The 22014-nt window shown below is 40.3% G+C and overlaps 1 protein-coding gene across 4 annotated transcripts in view; it reads left to right on the top strand.

The window, feature by feature from the left end:
* GNPAT (glyceronephosphate O-acyltransferase) overlaps positions 1 to 15331 on the top strand; it is a 50065-nt gene extending 34734 nt beyond the window's left edge. Inside the window, exons 7-16 of one of the 4 annotated variants that reach the window (XM_004372814.3) lie at positions 951 to 1102; positions 1224 to 1354; positions 2825 to 3048; positions 5839 to 6081; positions 7537 to 7616; positions 11729 to 11869; positions 13082 to 13181; positions 13267 to 13360; positions 14151 to 14212; positions 14804 to 15105. In XM_004372814.3, the coding sequence (XP_004372871.1) occupies positions 951 to 1102; positions 1224 to 1354; positions 2825 to 3048; positions 5839 to 6081; positions 7537 to 7616; positions 11729 to 11869; positions 13082 to 13181; positions 13267 to 13360; positions 14151 to 14212; positions 14804 to 14847 (1271 nt within the window). In that variant the 3' untranslated portion in view covers positions 14848 to 15105. Of the gene's footprint in view, positions 1 to 950; positions 1103 to 1223; positions 1355 to 2824; positions 3049 to 5838; positions 6082 to 7536; positions 7617 to 11728; positions 11870 to 12724; positions 12792 to 13081; positions 13182 to 13266; positions 13361 to 14150; positions 14213 to 14803 lie in introns of those variants that run through there. The other 3 variants (XM_023728030.1, XM_023728031.1, XM_023728032.1) reach the window with 3 other exon arrangements.
* Positions 15332 to 22014: the final 6683 nt, after the last annotated feature.

Here is a 22014-nt window from a genome sequence, read left to right as displayed (position 1 = left end):
GACTGAGTCCAGTACAGCTAGATGGTGCCCGGCTACCACCACTGACTGCTCTGACCAGGATCACAACAGAGGGTTCTGGACAGATCTGGAGAAGGATGTAGAACATAATTCTAACTCACAAAAAAAGGACCAGATTTCCTGGCCTAAAGGAGACTGGAGAAACCCCGAGAGTATGACCCCCCGACACCCTTATTTAGCTCAGTGGTGACGTTATCTCTGAGGTTCACCATTCAGCCTGGGAGTGGACAGCCCCATAAAACCAAATGGACTAATGAGGTACAGTAGTCCAGTGACAAGGGCCAGAAGGCAGAAGGGGACAAGGAAGCTGGTGATAGGGAACCCAAGACTGAGTAAGGATACTGTTGATGTGTTGTGAGATTGTTAACCATTGTCATAGGGCAACGTGTAGTAACTGTTAAGTGAGAAACTGTTTTGTTCTGTAAGCCTTAATCTTAAGTGAGAATAACAGCACAACTGGAAAAGCGTAGTCAGTGTCACTGAACTGTGCATGTAGAAATTTTTGAAATGGTGTATCGTTGGCTATGTGTATTTTCACCAAAAAAAAAGGTTGAGAAGTTAGAGGGTTGACATGTTGTGGGGTTGTTAACCAATGTCATATAACAGTATGTGTACCACTGTTTCATGAGAAACTATTTGTTCTGTAAGCCTTCACCTGAAGTACAATTAAAAAAAAAAAAGAAGAAGACTATCCTTTTTAGGAAAAAAACAAAAACAAAAGCTTTTAAACGTGGTTTCATCATAACTGCTAAATAGAACATGATACTTTTTGACAAGATGTTCTTTTCTTTCTGACTGTTTCTTCAAGTTTAAGTGTTTCTATTTATGGGCTTGGTGTATAATGTACACTTCCAGTATATTTCTGTCTTTGTGTCCCTTGTTTGCTCTGCTCTTCAGTGTGTGTAATAAAACGTTTTTCCCTATGTTTGCAGGTCTTCTGAATATTGTGATGGAACCATTTTTTAAAAGACAAGTTTTTGATACCTACCTTGTTCCAATTAGCATCAGTTATGATAAGATATTGGAAGAAACTCTTTATGTATATGAACTTCTAGGGGTTCCTAAGCCTAAAGAATCTACAACTGTACGTAGAGGACAGCCAGATTTGATTTTATTTGCATTTTGAGAATATTCTGATTTACACATTCTTTAATTCCTAAATGTACTCCTTTTTATGTTCGTTTTCTCTGTTGTGCTACTATTAGGGATTGTTGAAAGCCAGGAAGATTCTTTCAGAAAATTTTGGAAACATCCATGTCTACTTTGGAGACCCTGTGTCACTTCGGTCTCTAGCAGCTGGGAGAATGGATCAGAGCCCATATAACTTGGTTCCAAGGTACAAGGGTCTGTGTTTTGTTTGTTTATTGTTGTAAAAGTATGTATAACATAACATTTGCTGATAAGGCTCTGTGTTTTTCTGAACTTAATATAGAAGTAAGGATTAAAATCCAGCAGTTTGAATTGTGATTCTTGAGTTGACCACCTCTAGGATTGAAACTTGGTTTACCTGTGTTCACACAGCAAATTATTATGGAAGCTCTATCATTCCATTTTCTCCAGTGGAAAGCTTCAATTAAAGAAGAATTATATGTTTGCCAAAAAAAAAATGATTAGCTGCAGTATATATATGCAATGTCAAATATGCAAAGTCAAACAATGGTCATTCTTCTCAGGGAACCAGTTCCCTGCTAACTTAAAAGTGGTAAGATTCATTTTAAACCAGTGTTTGTATAGGAATTGAGGTATTGTTGAGTACTATTGGTAGACCAGCCAAAGTACGTGCTAGGTATTTTTAATCCTAGAAAGGATTGAATAAGAATAAAGAATAATAATGAGTGAGAGTGAGTCCCTGTTCTTAAGAAGGTTTTATGGGCAAGTAGATGTATTAGGTTCTTTTCAGGATGCAGGGTACAGATGCACATTTGGGTTCTTAATTTAGAGAAATACACATGAGAAGTAAGGGATACAGAACCATTGGCCCAGCCAGGCCTCCCAGGACTGCAGCAGCATTCAGGAGTTGTCTGTAGCTCTCACAGTCCCACAGCAGCTGTGGTGCCTCAACAGCAGTTTCATTAGTCGTCTCAGAAGCAGTGTTTGCTTTTAGTGCCATAGACTTTCTCTCTGTAGATCACGAATTGAGTTGCCCAGTTATTATCTAGTACAGGGCACCCTACCTAGCTACAGCTTTCACAATAAGCCACCTTATCATCTGGCTACTTTTAGATCCAGTGCATATCCCTGCTCCAGCTGGCTCTCTGTAGGTTCCCAGTATCACACAGTTCAAGGTTTTGGGATCCATGCATGAAGAAGCCCACAGATGAGGAGTGTGGGAGCACTTGGTAAGTGCTCTGCAGCTTCTCGGAAGAGGGCTGTGTACCAGTCAGGCAAACCCTGCAGCCTATCCAGCGCAGGCATAAACAGTTATCAGTAATCTGATAAGTGTGTTTTTCTGCAGAGATATATTCAATATACTGTGGATTCTGAGAAGACAAAGTAGTTATCCTACTGGGAGAGGCATCATTTTCCACAGAAGCAATGGAGCCTATTTATAAAGCAACAAAGATTTTTTTTGCTTGGAACCGGGAATAGTAGGACTGTCTTCCCTTAAGTAATTTTTATCACCTCTCAAGAGCATACCCTGGAGAAGTACAGACAGTTTAGTAGTAAAGCATGAGACCGGAGAGAATCTGGTTGCCAGAAAGTATGAGAAACCTTCTAAAGGATCTGTCTTCTCCAGTTCCCCTCTCCATTCACATTTTTCTAGGTAACAGAACTGTAATTTGTTGTTTTGTACTCTTTCTTTTAGATATATTCCTCAGAAACAGTCTGCGGAGATGCATGCCTTTGTCACTGAAGTTGCCTACAAAATACAGCTTCTGCAAATTGAAAACATGGTTCTGAGCCCGTGGGCCCTAACAGTTACTGTTTTGCTCCAGAATCTGCCATCCATGAACTTCGATGCTCTGGTTGCAAAGACCCTGTGGCTGAAAGGTTTAACACAGGCGTTTGGAGGATTTCTCACCTGGCCTGGTACATATGTGTGACATACATGATAGATGCTTGCTTTTTTAATTTCTTAATTTGGAAAAGTTGTAACCTAGACATGAAAAACTGATATCTAACTTTGAGCAAAGCATTGCTCAGAAAGAGAAAGAAAACCTCCTCTGTTTTTATTATTACTATAGGACATTGTACACAACATGTTGATCATTTGAGAATAATTGATTACATGTCATTTGCCCCTACTAGATTTCGAATAGCTCAAGGATTAGAATATCGTCCTGCACCTAGTAGAGCTGAGAATAGTTCTGCATATTCCTCCCTCCACACCCACCTCTATGTATTATTATATTTGCAACTATGGAATTATTTCCATCACTGGTGTGTAAGGATTAAAGGGCTGGTCTTATCGAACTTTATACAATTCTCTAATAATAACTACTTTGTAAAAACTTCCTTGAGTACTATGCTTAGAGTTTGGGATGTGTATGGCAATAGTTAGCTAAAATTGTTTTCAATCTCTTTGATTTAAAACTCTAGAGACCACAGTTGGAGATGTAATCCTTTTAAAACTATATAATTATTTATTCAGTTATCTACTGTTCATTCATCAAGTCTGTGTTGAGTGCCTATGTGATGCTAGGCCCTACCAGGGATACAGAGATGACTACAGTACAGTTCCTGTTCTTGAGGTCCTCCTGGTTTATAGAGGGTGGAGGTGGGTGGGTAATGTGTACACTAGGGGCGAGGTTTCAGTAAATAAAGGCAAGGGGCTATAGACAAACTGCAGAGGGTTGCTTAGAGTACTGTGTAGGAAAGGGCCCACAGTCAGGGAAGATTTCATAGAGGGGACTTTTGAACCAGTCTGGATAGAAAAGTAGGAGCTCCTCAGGAAGACAAGAGGGAGAGGAGCATTGCTAGCATAGGGATCAGGAAATGGGAGCTAGCACTGGGTATTCATTGACTTATAAGCACTTTGGTGATGTTAGAATGTTGGTCATGAGTTAGGGAGTGACAGAAGATAAGGATGTGGATAGTGGCTAGATCATATAGGCTACGCACCTGGGGATCTGGCCTGAAATCTATAGGTGATGGGAAGCAATATAGGAGTTTAAGCAGGGAAGTGTGCCACATAGGCATTTAGAGAACAAACTGGTATCAGTTTCAGAGATGGACCCGGGTGGAGAGAAGGGAGGCAGGGAGACAAGTGAGAAGGCTGCTCTGCCTAGATGAAAAGTAAACACTGACCCCTGGCAGTGGCAGAGCTAAGAGATATGTAGGAGGAACTACTAACAGAATTGGCAGTCTGTTGAATGTCAGTCACCAATAGGGAAATATAAAGACAAATCAGACGTATGTTCTCAGTATTTCAGTGGTCAGATAGGGGGCAAAGGATATAAACTATAATTTGTTGTTGTTGTGTGCCGTTGAGTCGATTCCAACTCATAGTGACCCTATATGACAGAGTAGAACTGCCCCACAGGGTTTCCAAGGAGCGGCTGGTGGATTTGAACTAACGACCTTTTGGTTAGCAGCCTGAGCTCTGAAGCACTATGCCACCAGGGCTCCGTTAACTATAATACAAGGTAGAAAATGTTGACTGTCATGAGAGAAGACTAGGTAGAGTGCTAAACTCAAAACTGATTGGCCCAGGAACATAAGAAAACATGATGCCCTCTTTCTAAGATGTTTGCTTTTTCAAGATGGGTTAAATATGTAGCCAGTCCATAGCTAAGAGTACCTGTTCAGCTGTTGCCGTAACTCCGGATACTACAAAGTGAGAGTTGGTGTCTAAGTTACAGTAATATTTAAGGCAATTAAGTAAAATTCCTAATTTATAATGTGTTTTTTTTTTTAACTCAGATTATCCCACACTGCTAAGCATTCTCATATATAGAGCTTTTTATGATAATTTCATATACCATTAACTTGAGAAGCTAAGTTCAAGAATGAATGTGATCAAGTCCGGAAGGAAATCTACACCTCTCATTTGTCCTTTCCATAAAGCACTCACAGAACTTGTTACCCTGCATAAATAGTTTGCCTACTTACATACCTCTGTCAACTCTCTCTTTGGGTTAAGTTAACAGTAAAATTATTTTCCTTGCAGAGAATATTTGTTAAATATCACCTACTGGTCATTAAGCTTCTGTAATCTGACTCCCTGACTGTCTCCAGGTCAGTATAGTGTCAGGTGACAAGTTACCAGACACTATTAGGGGTCTGCTGTGCTGCTTTAGTTATCTTTGGTGTGGGAGAACGGATCTCCTCAGCATCCCTCTGCGCCCCCTGAGGCCTGATGCTAGGACAGTGCCTCTTTGGGTTGCCCTTTGAATATTGGTCTCAGTAGGCTCTGTGTGTGTGTGTATGTGTGTGTGAAATACAGTTTAAATATACTCATACACTAATCATGGACCTTGTTGTTTAAGTATTGTTAAATTCACATATATGTGATTTTTGTACTCCTATAACTTGGTATTATACAACTTCCTGGATAATCTTGGTTCCTGAGGTAGACAGAGAAAGTGTTGATTTTTAAAGTGGGAATTGGTGTGCGTTTCAGAATGGCTGACAAATTTGGGAGTGGATAAGAAATTGTTAGATGTCTTTCAAGAGATTTGATTTATGAAGTAGTACTTTAAAATATCCTTCACATATGGTATCATTACTTCAGTTGGTAGAGTCTAGTACTAGTACCTGGCACTAGAAAATAAATATCTGTCCAGCTACCAGGGTGCATGCAGACAAGGCCTAAGATTCCCAGCAGTGACTGATCTCACATCTTTGCCATTTGTCTGAATGAATTGTATTTGTGTATAGATAATGAGCCTGCTGAAGAAGTTGTCCAGTCCAGCATTTTTCTGCATTCCAACATCGCCAGCCTTGTCAAAGATCAGGTGGTGCTGAAAACGGACTCTGGAGAATCAGAAGTGGTCGATGGACTTATTTTCCAGCACATCACTCTCCTCACGTGCTCAGCTTATAGGAACCAGTTGCTCAACATTTTTGTCCGTCCATCCTTAGTAGCTGTAGCCCTGCAGATGACACCTGGGTTCAGGAAAGGTAACTATGAGGAATGCGATCTTGAATTTTGGAAGAGACTTGGCCATTCAGTTTAACATAGGCAGCAACATGGGAAGGCTTTTTAATGCTTCGCTGCCCACACACAACATGCACAACACTGTGGAATGGCCCTTTAGTACTTCGAAGACCTTACATGTTTTCCCTAAATCCATGGCTGTCGGCTTACAGTTTTGAAATCAGAAGGGACCTAAGAAATCATCTAATCTAAACCTCTTCTTTTATAAGTAAGAATAATTAGGCCTATCAAGTTGCATAATTTCTTACGGAAGGATCTGGGATTGGAACACAGTTCTCCATTTCCTGGTCTGATGCTTTTTTTACGGTAACAGTGCCCTCATCTGACAAAGGCATGCAGGGTGGGTAAACAGTCAAAAAGCGTATGCATGTTTACTGTACACACAGTAACATTCTAGTTGCAGTGAGCAGTATGAACATGAGTAAAGCACAGTTCTTGGTCATAAGGAGCCTGTAGTTAAGGCCAGCGTTCTCCACCCAGGCTACACGTTAGAATTACTGAAGGAGTGAGCCCCAACCCCAAAGATTCTGATTTAATTGATCTAGGGTATGGGCCAGACACTGTTGTTTTGTTTTGTTTTTTTCCAGCGCTCCTCTGTTGATCCTAAGGCTAAGCCAGAGCTAAGAGGCACTAGTCTCAACCATAGAGTTTAGCCTTGGAAGGAACCCTAGAGATCCTGTGGTCCATTGTCCTCATTTTTTGGATGATGACACTGATGCCCAGAGAGGTTAAGGTGATTTGGTTCAGGACATAGAAAATTCAGATCTCAAATTTTGTTCTAAGGTTTCTTAAACTGGAATTCATGAAAACCTAAGAGGCCCATGTGTAGGTTCTTGTGAGCTCCCTGGAGTTGGAGGCAGCATATGGTATCCATGTGCATGCATACTTTCCTAGTGAGAAAGTTCATAGTATATGTCAGAGGGATAAAGAGTCCTGCAGTGCAGCCTCTAGTCAGATGGGGAAGGCCAACCAACATGTTTGGACAGTAGGACCATATTGTCTGCTGTTGTGTACTGGCATCTTCTAGTGCTAAAGATAGAATGAAAATATCAGGAAATAGGGATATAAAGGGAAATTAAGAAGTCAGTTTCTTTCTTTGTGTACTAGGGAGCCATTGGGATGGAAGTAAAGTACCTGGCTTCTAAGGAATGCAGTGCTTTACTCATTACCAGACTGATTAGATAATTCGAGGACTGGCTGTCATTTAGATTCAGCCATTAAAGCTATGCTAGGCTATACTTTGCACTGTAGGTAAGATTTGGATTGGTTATAGTTTCCTTTAGGGGCTTATTGCTTATCCCTACAGTATTAACAAAAATATACCTTTGAAATACTGGATTTGAGGATATCATGGATGTCTTTGGTGGTCCCTGAATGTTTAAAAAGCAGTGTTGTAATTTTATGTAATTTATTTCCAGAGGATGTCTACAGTTGGTTTTGCTTCCTACATGATGTTTTTTCAGATGAGTTCATCTTCCTTCCAGGAAACATACTAAAGGTAAAGTACCTCCAGCCAGAGAGTGTACGTGTTTGCAGTGTAAGTTCTGGAAGTGTTGGGCACGAATTCACAGGCAGGTCTCGGGCAGTGCATCTTCCCTTTCTTTAAGGCTGAGCAGGGCCAATCTAAAGAGAAACGTGGGCACTCACACTTCAGCAGACGCCTGGTTTGATTCTTGCTCAAATTTAGATTAGTAACGTAGGGAATATGTGGTGATAGGAGGGTCATCCTTTGAATGATTAAGACATCCTCTGTAAATAAACCTACTGTTTTAGTAAAAAAATTAAAATCAGTACACAGTTTTTTCTGTTAACAACTTGTCAGTGAAGCATCCAGGCAGGCACTTTTTCCTGTGAAAGCAGAGTGTGGTGGTCTTACCTGGGAGCGTGTCCACAGATGAGTAGTCAGGCTTCTGAAACTGGAGTGCTGATCTGTGGGGGTAAGGGTGACAGAATAGACAAAAGGTGGTCCTTGTGTGCTCCTCTAAGAAGAACAGGTCATATTCCTTAGGGAATGGAGGTAGAGCATATCAGAGGTTTTTTGGTTTTGAGCATAAGAGTGACATCAGCTCTGTATTAAGAGGACACTAGACTGGGGGCAGGTTGAGTGACTGAAGGCAGGAAAGCCAATTCAGAGGTTTATACAATCATCCAGGTATAAAATGATGAGGGTTGAGCCTGGCGGCCCAAGAGGAGAGAATTTGGGAGACTTTGTGAGGGTAGAATTCCCAGGATTTGACAATACTACAATATAGGGAGAGTGTGAGGAAGAGGAAGGAATTGAAGATGACTCCGTCGGAATTGATTAGCTTGACCAGTGAAGGAGTGTATATTAAGAGGAAAGGAGAGCCCCCAAATGGAACTTAAAGGGTTGATGGCAGACGAGCTGCCACCAAAAGAACTACAGACAGGTGAGAAAGCAGTGGAGAAAGTCGTGTGGTTGAAGCTAAGGGAAGAGAGTTCCAGCGAGGAAGGTGCTTGACAATATCAGACATTACAGGAAGGTTAAGGAGGCTAAGAATTGAGAAAATACTGTATTTGGTAAGTAGGTTATTGACCTTTTTAACAGAAAGTTGTTTCAGGGCATTGGGGGTAGTAGAAGTCAAATGGGAGCCCTGGTGACACTGTGGTTAAGTGCTTGGCTGCTAAACAAAAGGTCAACAGTTAGAACCTACTAGCCGTTCCACGGCAGAAAGATGTGGCAGTCAGATAGCAGTGAGGGGAAGTGTAACTGGACGATTAAAAAATGTGTGTGTACTGTACTGGTTAAAAAAGTCAGGGGAGGAAAAGTAGCTATGAGGCAACTTCCCAAGAGGAAATTATTGAGAAGTGTCTTTTTGTTGTTAGAGGAAAGCAAGTCTTGAGCAGTAGGCTGTAGGAATGAGTAATAGGTAGGAAGAGACTGAAGACAAAAGCGAAATGGAATTAATATTTAGTTGATGAAGCAGATTCTTGAAAGAAACTGAAGTATTGAATTCAAAAGTACAGATAAAGTGATGAGAGGCTTTGAAGAAAAGAAGGAAGCTTCAGAACTTTGCTGCTTCTGGTCCCTCTGTCTCCGTGGAGTAGAAGAGAAGGCAGTCTGCTGTGGTGGTGAAAGGAGAAGCAGGGCTGGAGGGAGAGAGGACGTGAAGCTGGAGGAAGATAGAACAGGAAAGGGAGGAAAAAGATGAGACAAGTAACACTGAGTGTGGAGGGAAAGGAAGAATTCCTCAGAATTACCATGGAAGTAGTGTTCTCAAGCAGAATTTGGCTGTCCCAAAACAAAAGAAACACTGAGTGGCAGGATAGAGATTACGTCTTGTGTCATAGCCAGTTATTTACACAGTTAGAACTGGAGCCCAGGAGTCCTGACTCACACACAGGCTCTCTTGTAGTGAATGACTTCACATACCTGTTGAATCAACCAGTACTTGGAAGTTTGTTATGTCCGTTTGTTGTGTCCACTCTTATCTATAATTCCTGACAGCATAGCTTTGAAATGATGCTCTTTGAGATTTCCCACCTTACTTAAATAATGTCTACTTACCTTGTTTGCTGACTTGCAAAACTAACTTGACATTTTGTAATGAACTTTTTCCTTAGACCTCTGAGGGACTGGGTAACCTTTCACCATCTTATCTCATGTGTCGTCTTATATCATTGATTAGATAAAAGCTTTAATGGAAAGAGTAGTAAGCTGTAAGACAAAACCTGGCCTGTCATCCAGGTTTTGCCATGTACTGGCCATGTGACATTTGTTAATCATTTTACGGTTCTGAGCTTCTGTTTCTTTATCATAATTGCCTTGTCTAAATCAAGCTCATGAGACTCAAGTGAGCTATAGGTGTCAAACAGCTTTTAAAAATTAGTAAATTCCTCTTTCAGTTTGAATACTCGCTCTCATGGCATTAGTGATACAGAGGGTTATTGTTGCATCTCAGAAGCCTACGTTGCATCATACGCTCCTGCCTGGCCACGGTGTGATCCTCACTCAGTTTTGCAGACTCCGAGTGTGAATTTCCTCAGCACACTGTGGTCCTCTCAAGGGCCAGCTGTTTGTAAATCAAGCTCACCAAGTGCCAGTTTATTAGTTTACAAGAAATAACTTGTCAAATATACCAAAGAGATTGTGTTAACAGCTTAATCCTCTCCCTTTAGGCAAGCTTTTTTTTAAACCTAACTTTGACGAACTTATAAGAAAACATCATGAGGTTGAGGGTATTGGTTGGACGAGCCATAGTATGAATATGCCCACTGGCCGAGCAGCTCTCTGAGTGTGTTACTTAGAAGGTCATTGCCCGCTTCTGGTGCTCTAGGTTCCCATAGCCGTTTACAAACAAGATACAATTCATTTAGGCTTTTGCTTACTGAATTCCAGTTGCTTTCAAATTGTGCCCCTTAAGATTAAACCTATTTCCTTGATTGGATTTGAGGTTGTTCCACACCTCTTCATTCATGCATTTTCAGACAAGCTGTTCATCTAGGCCACAGAAAGCTAATCACACCGTTGACTGAACTCTGAACAGTTCATGTACTTGTCAGGATGTCAGAGTATGATTGTAAGCCAGAATATACAATTAGCTAGAAATCTCAATTCCCTTAATGTGAGGAAGCAGAGATCTCTTCTATAATTCTCTCTCTCTTGCAATGATACAATGAAAGCTCTTGTGGGATAGTAGAAAAGAACTTTATACAGAAAAGACAACAACCGTTTGAAAGGTAATTGTTCTGTAGTTAGAAAAGAGGTTACTGTTGTTCCAAGGCTGTTGCTGTATTTGAGAGGGGAGTGTACATGTGTATGTGTGTATAAACGTGTGTGTGCATGTGCGTATTTGGGTTGTTAAGTGAAATTAAGAATAAAAAATTTAAAAAGTTTACTAGTATTTAACATTCTTATTTAAATCTATGCTAAAGGCTTCTTGACTAGAGGAACAAAAATTAACTTTTCCCTATTTTATAACTAACTATGCAACCAAGAATATCAACCCTTACTCATTTTCCCTTTCTGAAGATCCTTCCCTTCTCATCCCTCAGTCAGTAACAAGCAATGGCGACTTAAAAAGTCACGATAATATTTTTAAATTAAGTATTTAAGTATAATTTATACCTAGCATTTCTCAAAACCACATTTTTGGCTAAAGCTGTATTTTAAACTTTCCTGGTTTAAAAACTCTTTTGAGGAGTATATCTCTAAAATCTGACTCTGCAACCCTTATGCTGATAGCAGAGTTGCTTTGTACTGTCCCTATGAGAGTTGATAAAAATAATTTGAAAGTCTTAGAAAATGTAAATTATGACTTTTTATAAGTGTCTTGAGGAATGGGTATATGCATTTCCTATTTAAATTTAAGGAGCATGACAGTGCAAAGTGAAAGAAAATCCATCGCACAGGTCGTGATTTCTTCGGGCTCATAAAATTTTTGTGTGTGCTGTTTGAGGTTCACCATTTTGAGTACTAGAACAACTGCTTCTTTGGCTATTCTCTAACAACCCAGAGAGTTCTGGGAAGGGTTGTGTACGAGCGGGTGTTGGGTGGCTCTAAGGGCAAGTGGCTGCATGTATTGAGATTGGCACTGTACCCGTTCACCTAAGTTAGTGGATGTGTTATGACTTTCCCTCCCCTCCTTCCAGGACTTTGAAGAAGGCTGTTACCTGCTTTGTAAGAGTGAGACCATACAAGTGACTACAAAGGACATTCTGGTTACAGAAAAAGGAAATACTGTGCTAGAATTTTTGATAGGACTCTTTAAACCTTTTGTGGAATGTTATCAGGTATGTAAATATTTAGCAAGTTCTCCTTCATCCCCCCATATCAAATATAACTAGGACCTTCCCACCCTGTACTTATTTCTGCTATAAAGAGCCAGTATCTTTAATGGTAGAACTATAGAACTATATACTCATTGTATATAAAGAACTATGTATTCATTGTTTGTATAGAACTATATATTCATTGATTAATACAGTGAGTGATTTCACCTTTCAGGTGAGACCTTGCTCCCCACGTATAGGAGGAGGCTTGTTCCATTCCAGACCCATGAGTATGACAGCTGAATGACACCTTGAGCATGGTGTTCATATAGTCACCTTGTGTGCGTTGTTTGTCCTCCTATAGCTTATATCTTTTGTTCATAGCATGTGGCAAAGTGTTTGATACAGAGTAGACACTCAAACGCAAGACTCGAGTGATACGTTAAGTCACTTATTGATATTACTAAATTCTAGTGTCAGAAGGAAAAGATAAAATGCAAGCATCTGAAATGTTGCAGCACTCTTAGAAGTGATTAGAGGGAGCAGATGGTATATATGCCCAGCAGGAATTGTGCCAGGATTCAGAGGGAAAGAGGCAGATTGAGTGCAAACTGTAGGAGGGGCTCAGCACACAGCACACACTTGAGGGGGGGGGCGGGATTCTGTGGCCCTCAGCTCTGTTGTATGTGCACAGGTTAGAGGCAACAGGGACTGGTTGCCTTGCAAAGTAGTGCTTATGGTCCAATGCAGTGACCCATGTCATCTCCTTGCACAAAGTGTAGCACTTAGTAGGTACTTGACAAATGTTCATTCTAACCTTTTAGCACCTTTTTACAGTTGAGATCATCAAGTAGTTAGGGCCTAATATTGTGATAGCTTTTCAGAGAAAAAAGTGAAGTTTGAAAAAATCTGACCCCTCTCTTCCCAAGCAGCATAAGATATGGTAAGCTGATAATTTATTTAACTTGCAACCCACTAAAATGAGAAATTATATTCTAATAAATGTCAATGCTATTTAAAACTTTTTTTCCTAATTATAAAAGTAATATAGGCTCAAGAGAGAATTCCTAAAAATTCTTCAGCTTTTCTCTGCTGCTTAAACTTTAGAGGTTCTTTGCTCTAATGTGGTGTATCATTCTCTTAAGAGGGACAATGTAAAGCTATTTACTGTTCTGTTATATTTGGCTACCTGTTTTCTCTTTCTGTTCCTCTCGTCCTCCCTCTTAAAATCAGATAATTTGCAAATACCTCTTGAAAGAAGAAGAAGATTACTTCACTGAGAAGCAGTACTTGGCTGGAGTTAGAAAATTTACAAGTGAGCTTCTCGATCAAGGTCAGTCAGCTAACAGACAGGTGGTGATTTCTTTAAGCTGAGAACAAAAAGTAGTCCATTAACTCTCCCTCCCCCTCTATTTTAGGTACCTCTAAGTGTTATGATGTATTATCTTCTGATGTGCAGAAAAATGCCTTAGCAGCTTTTGTGAGACTAGGTGTGGTAGAGAAGAAGAAGGTGTAAGTACTGTACAAACTTCCCATGGGTGTGAAAGGGACCATAGCAGCTAATAACATTTGAGCACAAAATCCAGAGAGGGGCATAGAAATGTATGTTGATCTAGTAAACATATTGTACTTTATCCATCCCCTAATTAATTAAGTCAATATAAGTTACCTTGAAAATTTTATATGGTAATAAATAAAAATGAAATCAAAGCAAAGGAAATACATACTTTAGGCCAGTATTTTGGTTTTGATCTAATATTGAAATTCTGTAGATCAATTACAAGAAAGTTGTTTTGAGAGCATAATGTGTGTGTGTACACATACATATACACACATATGTATAACACCTACATATACACATATACAAGTATGTGTGTAAAATTAGGTTTGGCTTATAGCATTGTTTTTAAAAACTAAATGAAATGTTAGCAAAATACAGAATATGTAGGCAGCTGGTCTTCAAGGCACCTAACTTCTTGAAGCATCCCTTCTTTACCCCTACAGTGGGAGAACCTGCTCTCAAAGTAAGTGATAATGTACTTTTTCGAGTGAATGAACTTAAGACTAATAAAGCTTACTAGGTAAACTCTCTAAGTAGTGTCTCTTATTTGATCAAAAGAATGAAGAACTAAACCAGGAAGTAGGGTAGGAACAAGGAGCCTTTCAACTACTTAAGACTGATCTCCAAGAAGATGATTTAAAATTAGTCTTACTATATATATAGCCAGGGACAAAAATAAATACAAGTTGTCTTTTCCTCTAGTTTATGCAATAACAAAACTTGTTATTTTTTTCCTATTAGAAACAATGGCTGTATACTTAATGTGAATGAACCTGCCACGACTAAATTGGAAGAAATGCTTGGTAAGTGCAGTTTAATAAAATATGGTGAGTTTTCACAAGTATTTATTAATATATATTAGTAACCTAAAATGAGAGTACATTACGACTCCAAATACTTTATCAAGATGAATGCCAGTAGAGAGTGTTAACATAAAAGAAAGCTATATAGTCTAAAATTTTCTCAAGGAAACTAAAAGCACAAAGAACATAAAATAGCAGTCTTATCAAGCCTAAAGGTTCTGTTTCTAGCATAACTAATCTGGGTCAGAGACCCAGACCCTTCACATTGTTGTTTGAGGATGACAGAATTGATTTCTTAATCACAGGAAGCAAATGTAGTATGGCTGTAAACGTACTAGACTTGAAGTTCAGAACATGTGTCTGGGTTCAAATCCTGACTGTCTTACTGGCTATTTGGTGTTGGGCAAGTCCATTTACCTTTTTGAAACTTTCTTCTTCCGCAAAGTGGGAATAATACGTACATTGATATTTTGTCAACCTGTAAAGCACTGGAGAAATGACACGTGTCAGTGGCTTAAGAAACAATTGTGTAAGGAATGATAAAATCAATGTAATTTCTGAGTTGTCTCTCTTTTTTTTTCTTAATCTTAGGTTGTAAGGTACCAGTGGGAAAACCAGTAACTGCAAAACTTTAATAATCCCCAAACAGTTATGGAAAATTTGGTACCATAATTACCATCATCAAAGGACTCTGTTATAACAAACAGAGAAGTAAAGGAAAATACACATCTTCTCCTTCTTCATAAGACTTTGAGAAGAGTGGACTCAGTAGAGAGGAAGAGATGATCAATTTAACTATGAGTGTAATCTTCCCCAGCACAACGGTTAAATGGGCATTTGTATCCAACTCCTGTGTGTTTTAAAATAAAACAGTCTTTTGGAAACATGTTTGGTAAAGCAAAGCCCAACTCCTATATCACTAACACGTTCAACTTATTACATGTATTAAACTTTTATGTTCATTTCCCAATTAAAGTACAACATTAGCACTAAAGGCTGTGGTATTAAAAGGAAACTACTGAAAATGGCATATCTTACATTTCTCGTGGCTTTCTATAACTTAAGTTGCCTAAAACGAGTACAAGTTTGAGAAGAGGTATTGGAGCCCTGGTGGTACAGTGGTTAAGAGCTATGGCAGGCTATGGCTGCTAACCAAAAGGTTGGCAGTTCGAGTCCACCAGCCACTCCTTTGAAACCCTATGGGGCAATTCTGCTCTGTCCTATAGGTAGCTTTGAGTCGGAATCGACTCAATGGCAACAGGTTTGGTTTTTTTAGTATATGTAATAAATAAGCTAGCTTATTATTATGTTGCCACTCAAAGGCCTTAATTAGTCAGACTGAATTAGAGAAAGTATGTGCAACAAAGAGATGTTAGGTGAAGTTTAAAGCAAAATGAGTGAACGCAGAAAACATTGACAGCTACCTCTGGAAGTGACATTTAAGATGGGAATTAGGATGAGCAGGAAGCAGCCACTCATTTGGTGACAGAGAAGAGGCCACTGGAGTGGGGTTAGTGCAAAGAGAGATTAGTGATCAGAATGTCCTGTGGTAGAGGATGACACGGTTCTGAAGCACCTGAAAGAAGACCAGCATGACTGGAACAAGAATTATGGATGGTTATAACATTGACTAGCATTGAGACTGAAGAGGAAGGCAGAGTCCAGATGCACAGGGATTTAAATACTCATAAGTTTGAGTTGGAATCTAGGTGCTGTGAGAAATCATTGTGGTTTCTCAACATGTGGCTCTAGGACTCCCTGTATCAAATGCCCCCCAACGCCCATTTCGTTCCCCAGAGGCCGTGTGGCTTCTGCTACACATTCAGATCAGAGAGCCATTGTCTTGCCCATGCCTTGGTGATAGAGGGAGCCTCTGTGTGACTCTACTTGAGGCTGGTTCTCTGCTTGTTTGGGAAGCCAGAAAAACTCATGTGTGTTGAGATTGACCAAGAGTTGAGGAGTTGGTTGAACAGTGTTCCTTGCCGAGCTCTTTTCTGGCATGCTGGCAAAGTTGGGGCACAATTGCTGCCCTCCAGGGAAGGCAGGGTGGGAGGCAAGGGCAGGTGGGAGACTGGGACCTCCTGCACTGGCCTCTGATTTTCTAGCACCCTATTTTCATTTTATGGGTGCAATATCCTATCCTCTCTGTCCGATAAGACTTAACGTCTTTGTGGGAATTTTCTTGTCTCTTACAATTGTCTCTGTTTTTTCCAAGTTTTTTTGCTTTGTCTTTCCTGTTTGAGATTTCTCCCCAAATATATAGTGATCTTTGCCTATCCATTTGTATTTAAAAGTGGGACATTCAAAACCTGGTTAGCAGCCCTCTGCATGGGTGGGCTCCCCACCTAGTGGGCTGCATAGGTGGACACTTGGATAAGGAACCTGGCACTTTTGCTGGGAGATCCCCAACTTCAACATATTTTGGTCATTTTCTCTTTGGCCAGTGAGTTTCTCCAGAGAGGGTTCTTCCAGTCTCCTGCCTGAGATAAATAAGTTGTTGCCAGCATTTTGGGGGGCTGAGGTTTCATCCAGTATGTAGATTTGCACAACGCCTTGCACCCAAGTGTGCTTAGTGATTCTGAGACGAGAGTGGCTCTAGTTTAACCTCTCCAGAAAGTAGATCTCGAGTCTCCTGGGGGTGGAGCAGTGGCTGCCTGGTTGGGTGAGGTGGGCAGGTGCTCTAGGGGTCTAACTACTACTTAGACTTCTGCCTTCCTGATGCCTCCAAGTCTGGAGGCTTTCTAGGGTTCTATGGCATAAATTGTTCAGCTTCATCCCTTACTGATCTACTAAGTCAGCTACCACTCACCTATTGGCTTTCAGTTTACAAGCATTCTACCTGCAATATTTTAGCCAGATTTCTCATGATGCCTACTTGGGGAAAAAAAAAAAAAAATCAGATGTTCAGTAATTTAAAGCATACATGTTACCCCTTTGTGAAAGAATGGCCCTTATGAATTTTGTGGTTTTTTTTTTTTTTTTTTTTTTACTTTTATTATGATATTTAAAAGGTAGTCTTCCGTAAAACCAGTCTTCCCTGTGGAGGGAAAGGTTTCATCAGAATGTACATCACAGACTGCACCAGAATGGTTGGAACTAGCCTAGAACACCACTGGGGCCCCCTGACTGCCTGTTCTATTGTTCCACAAAGCAGCTATTGAACAGGCATGTGCCTGAGACCAAACCTCACTTGCATAGGAGGTTCAGGAAGCTTGAACTAATATCTTTGCATTGTCTGGAACAGAACCAAATAAAGAACAACTCCTGGGAATCTGGAAATGAGAAACCTGTTAAAAGCTGTCGACCATAAAATAAGCAGGGAGCTGAGCGGAAAGATTACAATTTTCTGAGGGAGAAAAAAAATGGGTTTGGGATCCAGTAAAGTCTTTGCTGCTACCGCTTAGATCTTAGGGTTTAGAACCCATGCTTTCTTTGGAGACTGGTCCATTAAACACTGATAACAAAAAGGAAACAATTCCACCAATAGTTAACACATAAACTCTTCTTAGAAAGTGCGATCCTGCCTTGGCTATGTCAGTTGGAAATGGAAAGCTTTCTGACTGCTTCAGTGAAGCAAAGCAGTTTGTTCAGCTTTCAGTTGCCATGAGAAACTCTTAGAATAATTACCAATTTCTCAAGAGCTTTGAGGTTAAACTAGACCACATCTGTGTGGTTGCAATTAGCTATATCTTTGCACCCACCACACATCTGTCAGTTTGGCATACTGTGGTGGTTTGCGTGTTGCTGTGATGCTCGAAGCTGTGCCACCAGTATTTCAAATACCAGCAGGGTCACCTATGGTGGACAGGTTTCAGCGGAGCTCCCAGACTAAGAATAGGAAGAAAGGCAGGCAATCTACTTCCAAAAATTAGTCAAAACCCCTATGTCTCGCAGCAGAACATTGTCCGACTCGCTTGCTTTGGACATGTCATCAGCAGAAATCAATCACTGGCGGCAGACATCATCTTTAGTGTAGCAGAGGGCCAGCGACAAACAGACTGAGTGAGGTTAAATAACTTACCAAAGTCACACAGCCAGAAATTCAAGGAGGTAGACGTCAAACAGGCATTTTGCCATGAAGCTGTCCCTGAGACAGCTGACTGGGCAGAGCAGTAATGACCCAAGGGGCTGGGGAAGAAAGGCTCCACTTCTAAGGAAAAAGCAGGGGGGAAGCTGGGACCTAGGCAGAGAAGTGGGAAAAGAACAGGACGTTAGGGGAGGGGCCCTGAGCAAAGCCACCTGTCTGACGACCCTGAGAGGGGTAGGTATAAGCGAGTATGCCGGCTCTAACTGCCGGCTCTGCATCCTGGTATTGCCGCTCTGACACATGGGACGTGGCTGAGTGCTGCACTCTCTGTGCCTTAAGTTTCCTTGTCTGTAGAGTGATTATGAGAGTGGAGGCAGTAGCACTCAGGCTCCGGTTTCAGAAAACCTAGGTTTGAGTCTGCCACGCAGAAGCTGTGCAACTTGGGGCAAGCTCCTTATCTGCCCAATGCCTCAGTTCCCTACCTGTTAAAGTTTAAATACATTAACCTATAGTAAGCATTCAATAAAGGGTAGTCACATTACACCAGCAAATGATGACAGATTTCAGGGCTGCCCACTATCTGTCCTCACAGATCTCAGCACCAATGCTTGTTACCCTGGCTTGCGTACTGCGTCTTTCTTGGCTGGTTACGCATTTCACGATGAAGTGGTTAAAACGTGTTTTCTATTTTTAGGAAATCTCAATGGAATCCCTACTGAATCCTGTTGTCCTTTGCTTCAGCGAAATTAAATATATTTAAGACATGGATATTACACCCTATAAGCATACAATATGTGAATTAAAATGGAAGGTAACATTTTGCTCAGAACATTGAAAAGTATTTAATCCAATGCGATATTTGTCATGAGCAACTGCCTCTGAACTGAAGAAAGGAAGTAAAAAGGGAAGTAGGTGGGAATCTAGGGCCACTCACGGGTTTTGTTGTGCTTCCTCTCAATTAAAACTTGTGACTGGTTTTATTTAACTAACACTTACTGGGCACTTATTCTGTGCCAGGACTTTTCTAAGTGCTTTACAAATGCTAACATTTAATCCTCATAACAATGATGAGGTAGATACTATTATGCTTCTCCTTTTATTACTAGGAAATTGAGGTGCACAGAATTTAAGCGATACTATGAAGTCAATATTTTTCCATTTTCTGTTTCCATTTCATAAATGCTTTTTATGAAAATATCACAGGCTAACAAGACTATAAAGCCCAGCTCTTGTTTCCTTATAAAAAAGAACAAAAACAAAAAATCTGAAGTTTAGAGGCTCCTGCCTGAAGGGCTAGTGCTTGGAGTTGTAGGAGCCCAGACAAGAACCAGAGCTGCTCAGGGCTGTACCTGGGGCAGCCAAGTCCGCAGAGAGAGGGGAAGAGAGGAGGGAAGCTGATGGCCCAAGCGGTAGAGAATACCACTGAGAGCTATAACAGGGGTCAGTGGAGCTGCCCTGGGATCCTGCTAGGGATGGGGCAGCTGTGGAGTAGCGGACTGAGATTCCCGTGGTGAGGCTGCAAGCGGTGCAAGCTGGGACTACGGTTTTATTATTATTGTGACCCACCATCTTTCCTTTGCTCTCCTTCCGCCCTCCCTCTCTCTCGCTCTCTCTCTCCCTTTCTCTCGTCAGATTTAGCAAATGATTTTTTCCTTTTATTGTGCTTTAGGTGAAACTTTACAGCTCAAGTTAATTTCTCATACAAAAATTTATACACAAATTGTTATGTGACTTTAGTTGCAATTCCCACAATATGAGAGCACACTCCCTCTTTCCACCCCGGGTTTCTTGTGTCCATCCTGTCCCTTCCTGCCTTCTCATCCTGCCTCCGGACAGGAGCCGCCCATTTGGTCTCGTGTATCTGGTTGAAGTAAGCAGCACACTCCTCATGAGTATTATTTTTTGTATTGTAGTCCAGTCTAATCTTTGTCTGTAGAGTGGGCTTCAGGAATGGTTTTAGTTCTGGGTTAACAGACCATCCAGGGGCCATGGCTCCGGGGGTTCCACCAGTCTCAGTCAGACCATTAAGTCTGGTCTTTTTACGTGAATTTAGGTTCTGCTCCACACTTTTCTTCCGCTCTGTCAGGGACTGTCTGTTGTTTTCGCTGTCAGGGCAGTCATTGGTGATACCTGGGCACCATCTAGTTCTTCTGGTCTCAGGCTGGTGAAGTCTCTGGTTTATGTGGACCTTTTGTCTCTTGGGCTAATATTTTCCTTGTGTCTTTGGTGTTCTTCATTCTCCTTTGCTCCAAGTGGGTTGGAACCAATTGATGCATCTTAGATGGTCGCTTGCAAGCTTGTAAGACCCCAGATGCCACTCACCAAAGTGACACCCAGTTAAATTTGAATTTCAGATAAATTATTCCTTAGTATAAGTATTTGGGATACTTATATTTGTCCCAATCTCTCTCTTTCTCTCTTCGACTTTCTTTAAAATCATCATTCTGATGACGCCTGGTATATATATCTGTTATATATGTGCATGAATACTATTTTGATGTTTTATTTTTATCCTTGTATTTTTCCTTTTTCACAGTTCAAACAAATGATTTTTATTTTCCTTGTCTTGGAGGAAGTTGGCAGCAGGGTAGAAAGCAAAAATTGCCAGCAAAATGTTTCCCTCTCAGGGCTTGTTTTTAATGATTTAAACCCAAGGCAGGAAATAGGATTTGTAGGAAGAAAAGAAATAATAAAAACTAGAACATAAACCAATGAAATTGAATACAGGAAATTAATAGAGAAAATCAATGAAAGCAAAAGCTGGTTCCTTGAAAAATATCAATAAAATCAATAAACCTCTAGCTAGACTAACCAAAAAAAACAAACAAACCACAATTTACTAATATGAGAAATGAAAGAAGGGCCCTCACTACTAAACCCATGGATGTTAAAAGGGTAATAAAGGAATATTATGAATGACTCTGTGCTTGCAAACCTGATGACTTAGATTAAATGGACCAGTTCCTTGCAAGATACAATCTACCAAAACTCACTCAATGAGAAATAGATCATCTGAATAGGTCTATATGTCTATTAATCTATTAATTGAATCAACAATTAATAATCTTCCAAAGTAGAAAGCACCATGGTCAGATGGTTTCACTGGTTAACTCTACCAAATATATATATATATTTTAATGACACAAATTCTCAACAATTTCTTCCAGAAAATAGAAGCAAAGGAACACTTCCTAACCCATTCTTATGAGGCCAGTGTTACCCTAATACCAAAACCAGAAAAAGACATTCCTAGGAAGGATTATTACAGACCAATATCTCTCAAGAACGTAGGTGCGAAATTCCTCAACAAGTATTAGCAAACCAAATCCAACAGTGCATAAAAAATATTATACACCAGGATTAAGTGGTATTTATTCCAGGTATGTAAAACTGATTCAACTTTCAAAAATTAATTACTGTAATTCATCACAGCAACAGGCTATGGAAGAAAAATCATATGATCATATCATTAGATGCAGAAAAAGTATTTGACAAAATCCAACACCCATTCATGATAAAAACTCTCAGCAAACTAGGAATAGAGGGAACTTCCTCAACTTGATAAAGAATATCTATAAAATCCTACAGCTAGCATAATACTTAATAGTGAGAAACTAGATGCTTTCTGCCTATGATTGGGAACAAGACAAGGATGTCCCCATTCACTTGTTGTGTCAAGTTGATTCTGACGCATAGCAACCCTATAGGACAGGGTAAAACTGTCTCGCGGGGTTTTCTAGGCTGTAATCTATACAGAAGCAGATCACCAGGTTTT

This window comes from Trichechus manatus, unplaced genomic scaffold, assembly GCF_000243295.1.
Source record: "Trichechus manatus latirostris isolate Lorelei unplaced genomic scaffold, TriManLat1.0 scaffold00021, whole genome shotgun sequence".
Taxonomy (NCBI): Eukaryota; Metazoa; Chordata; class Mammalia; order Sirenia; family Trichechidae; genus Trichechus; species Trichechus manatus.
The sequence above is the reverse complement of the archived record's forward strand: the minus strand, read 5'-3'. Positions and strand labels throughout refer to the sequence as shown.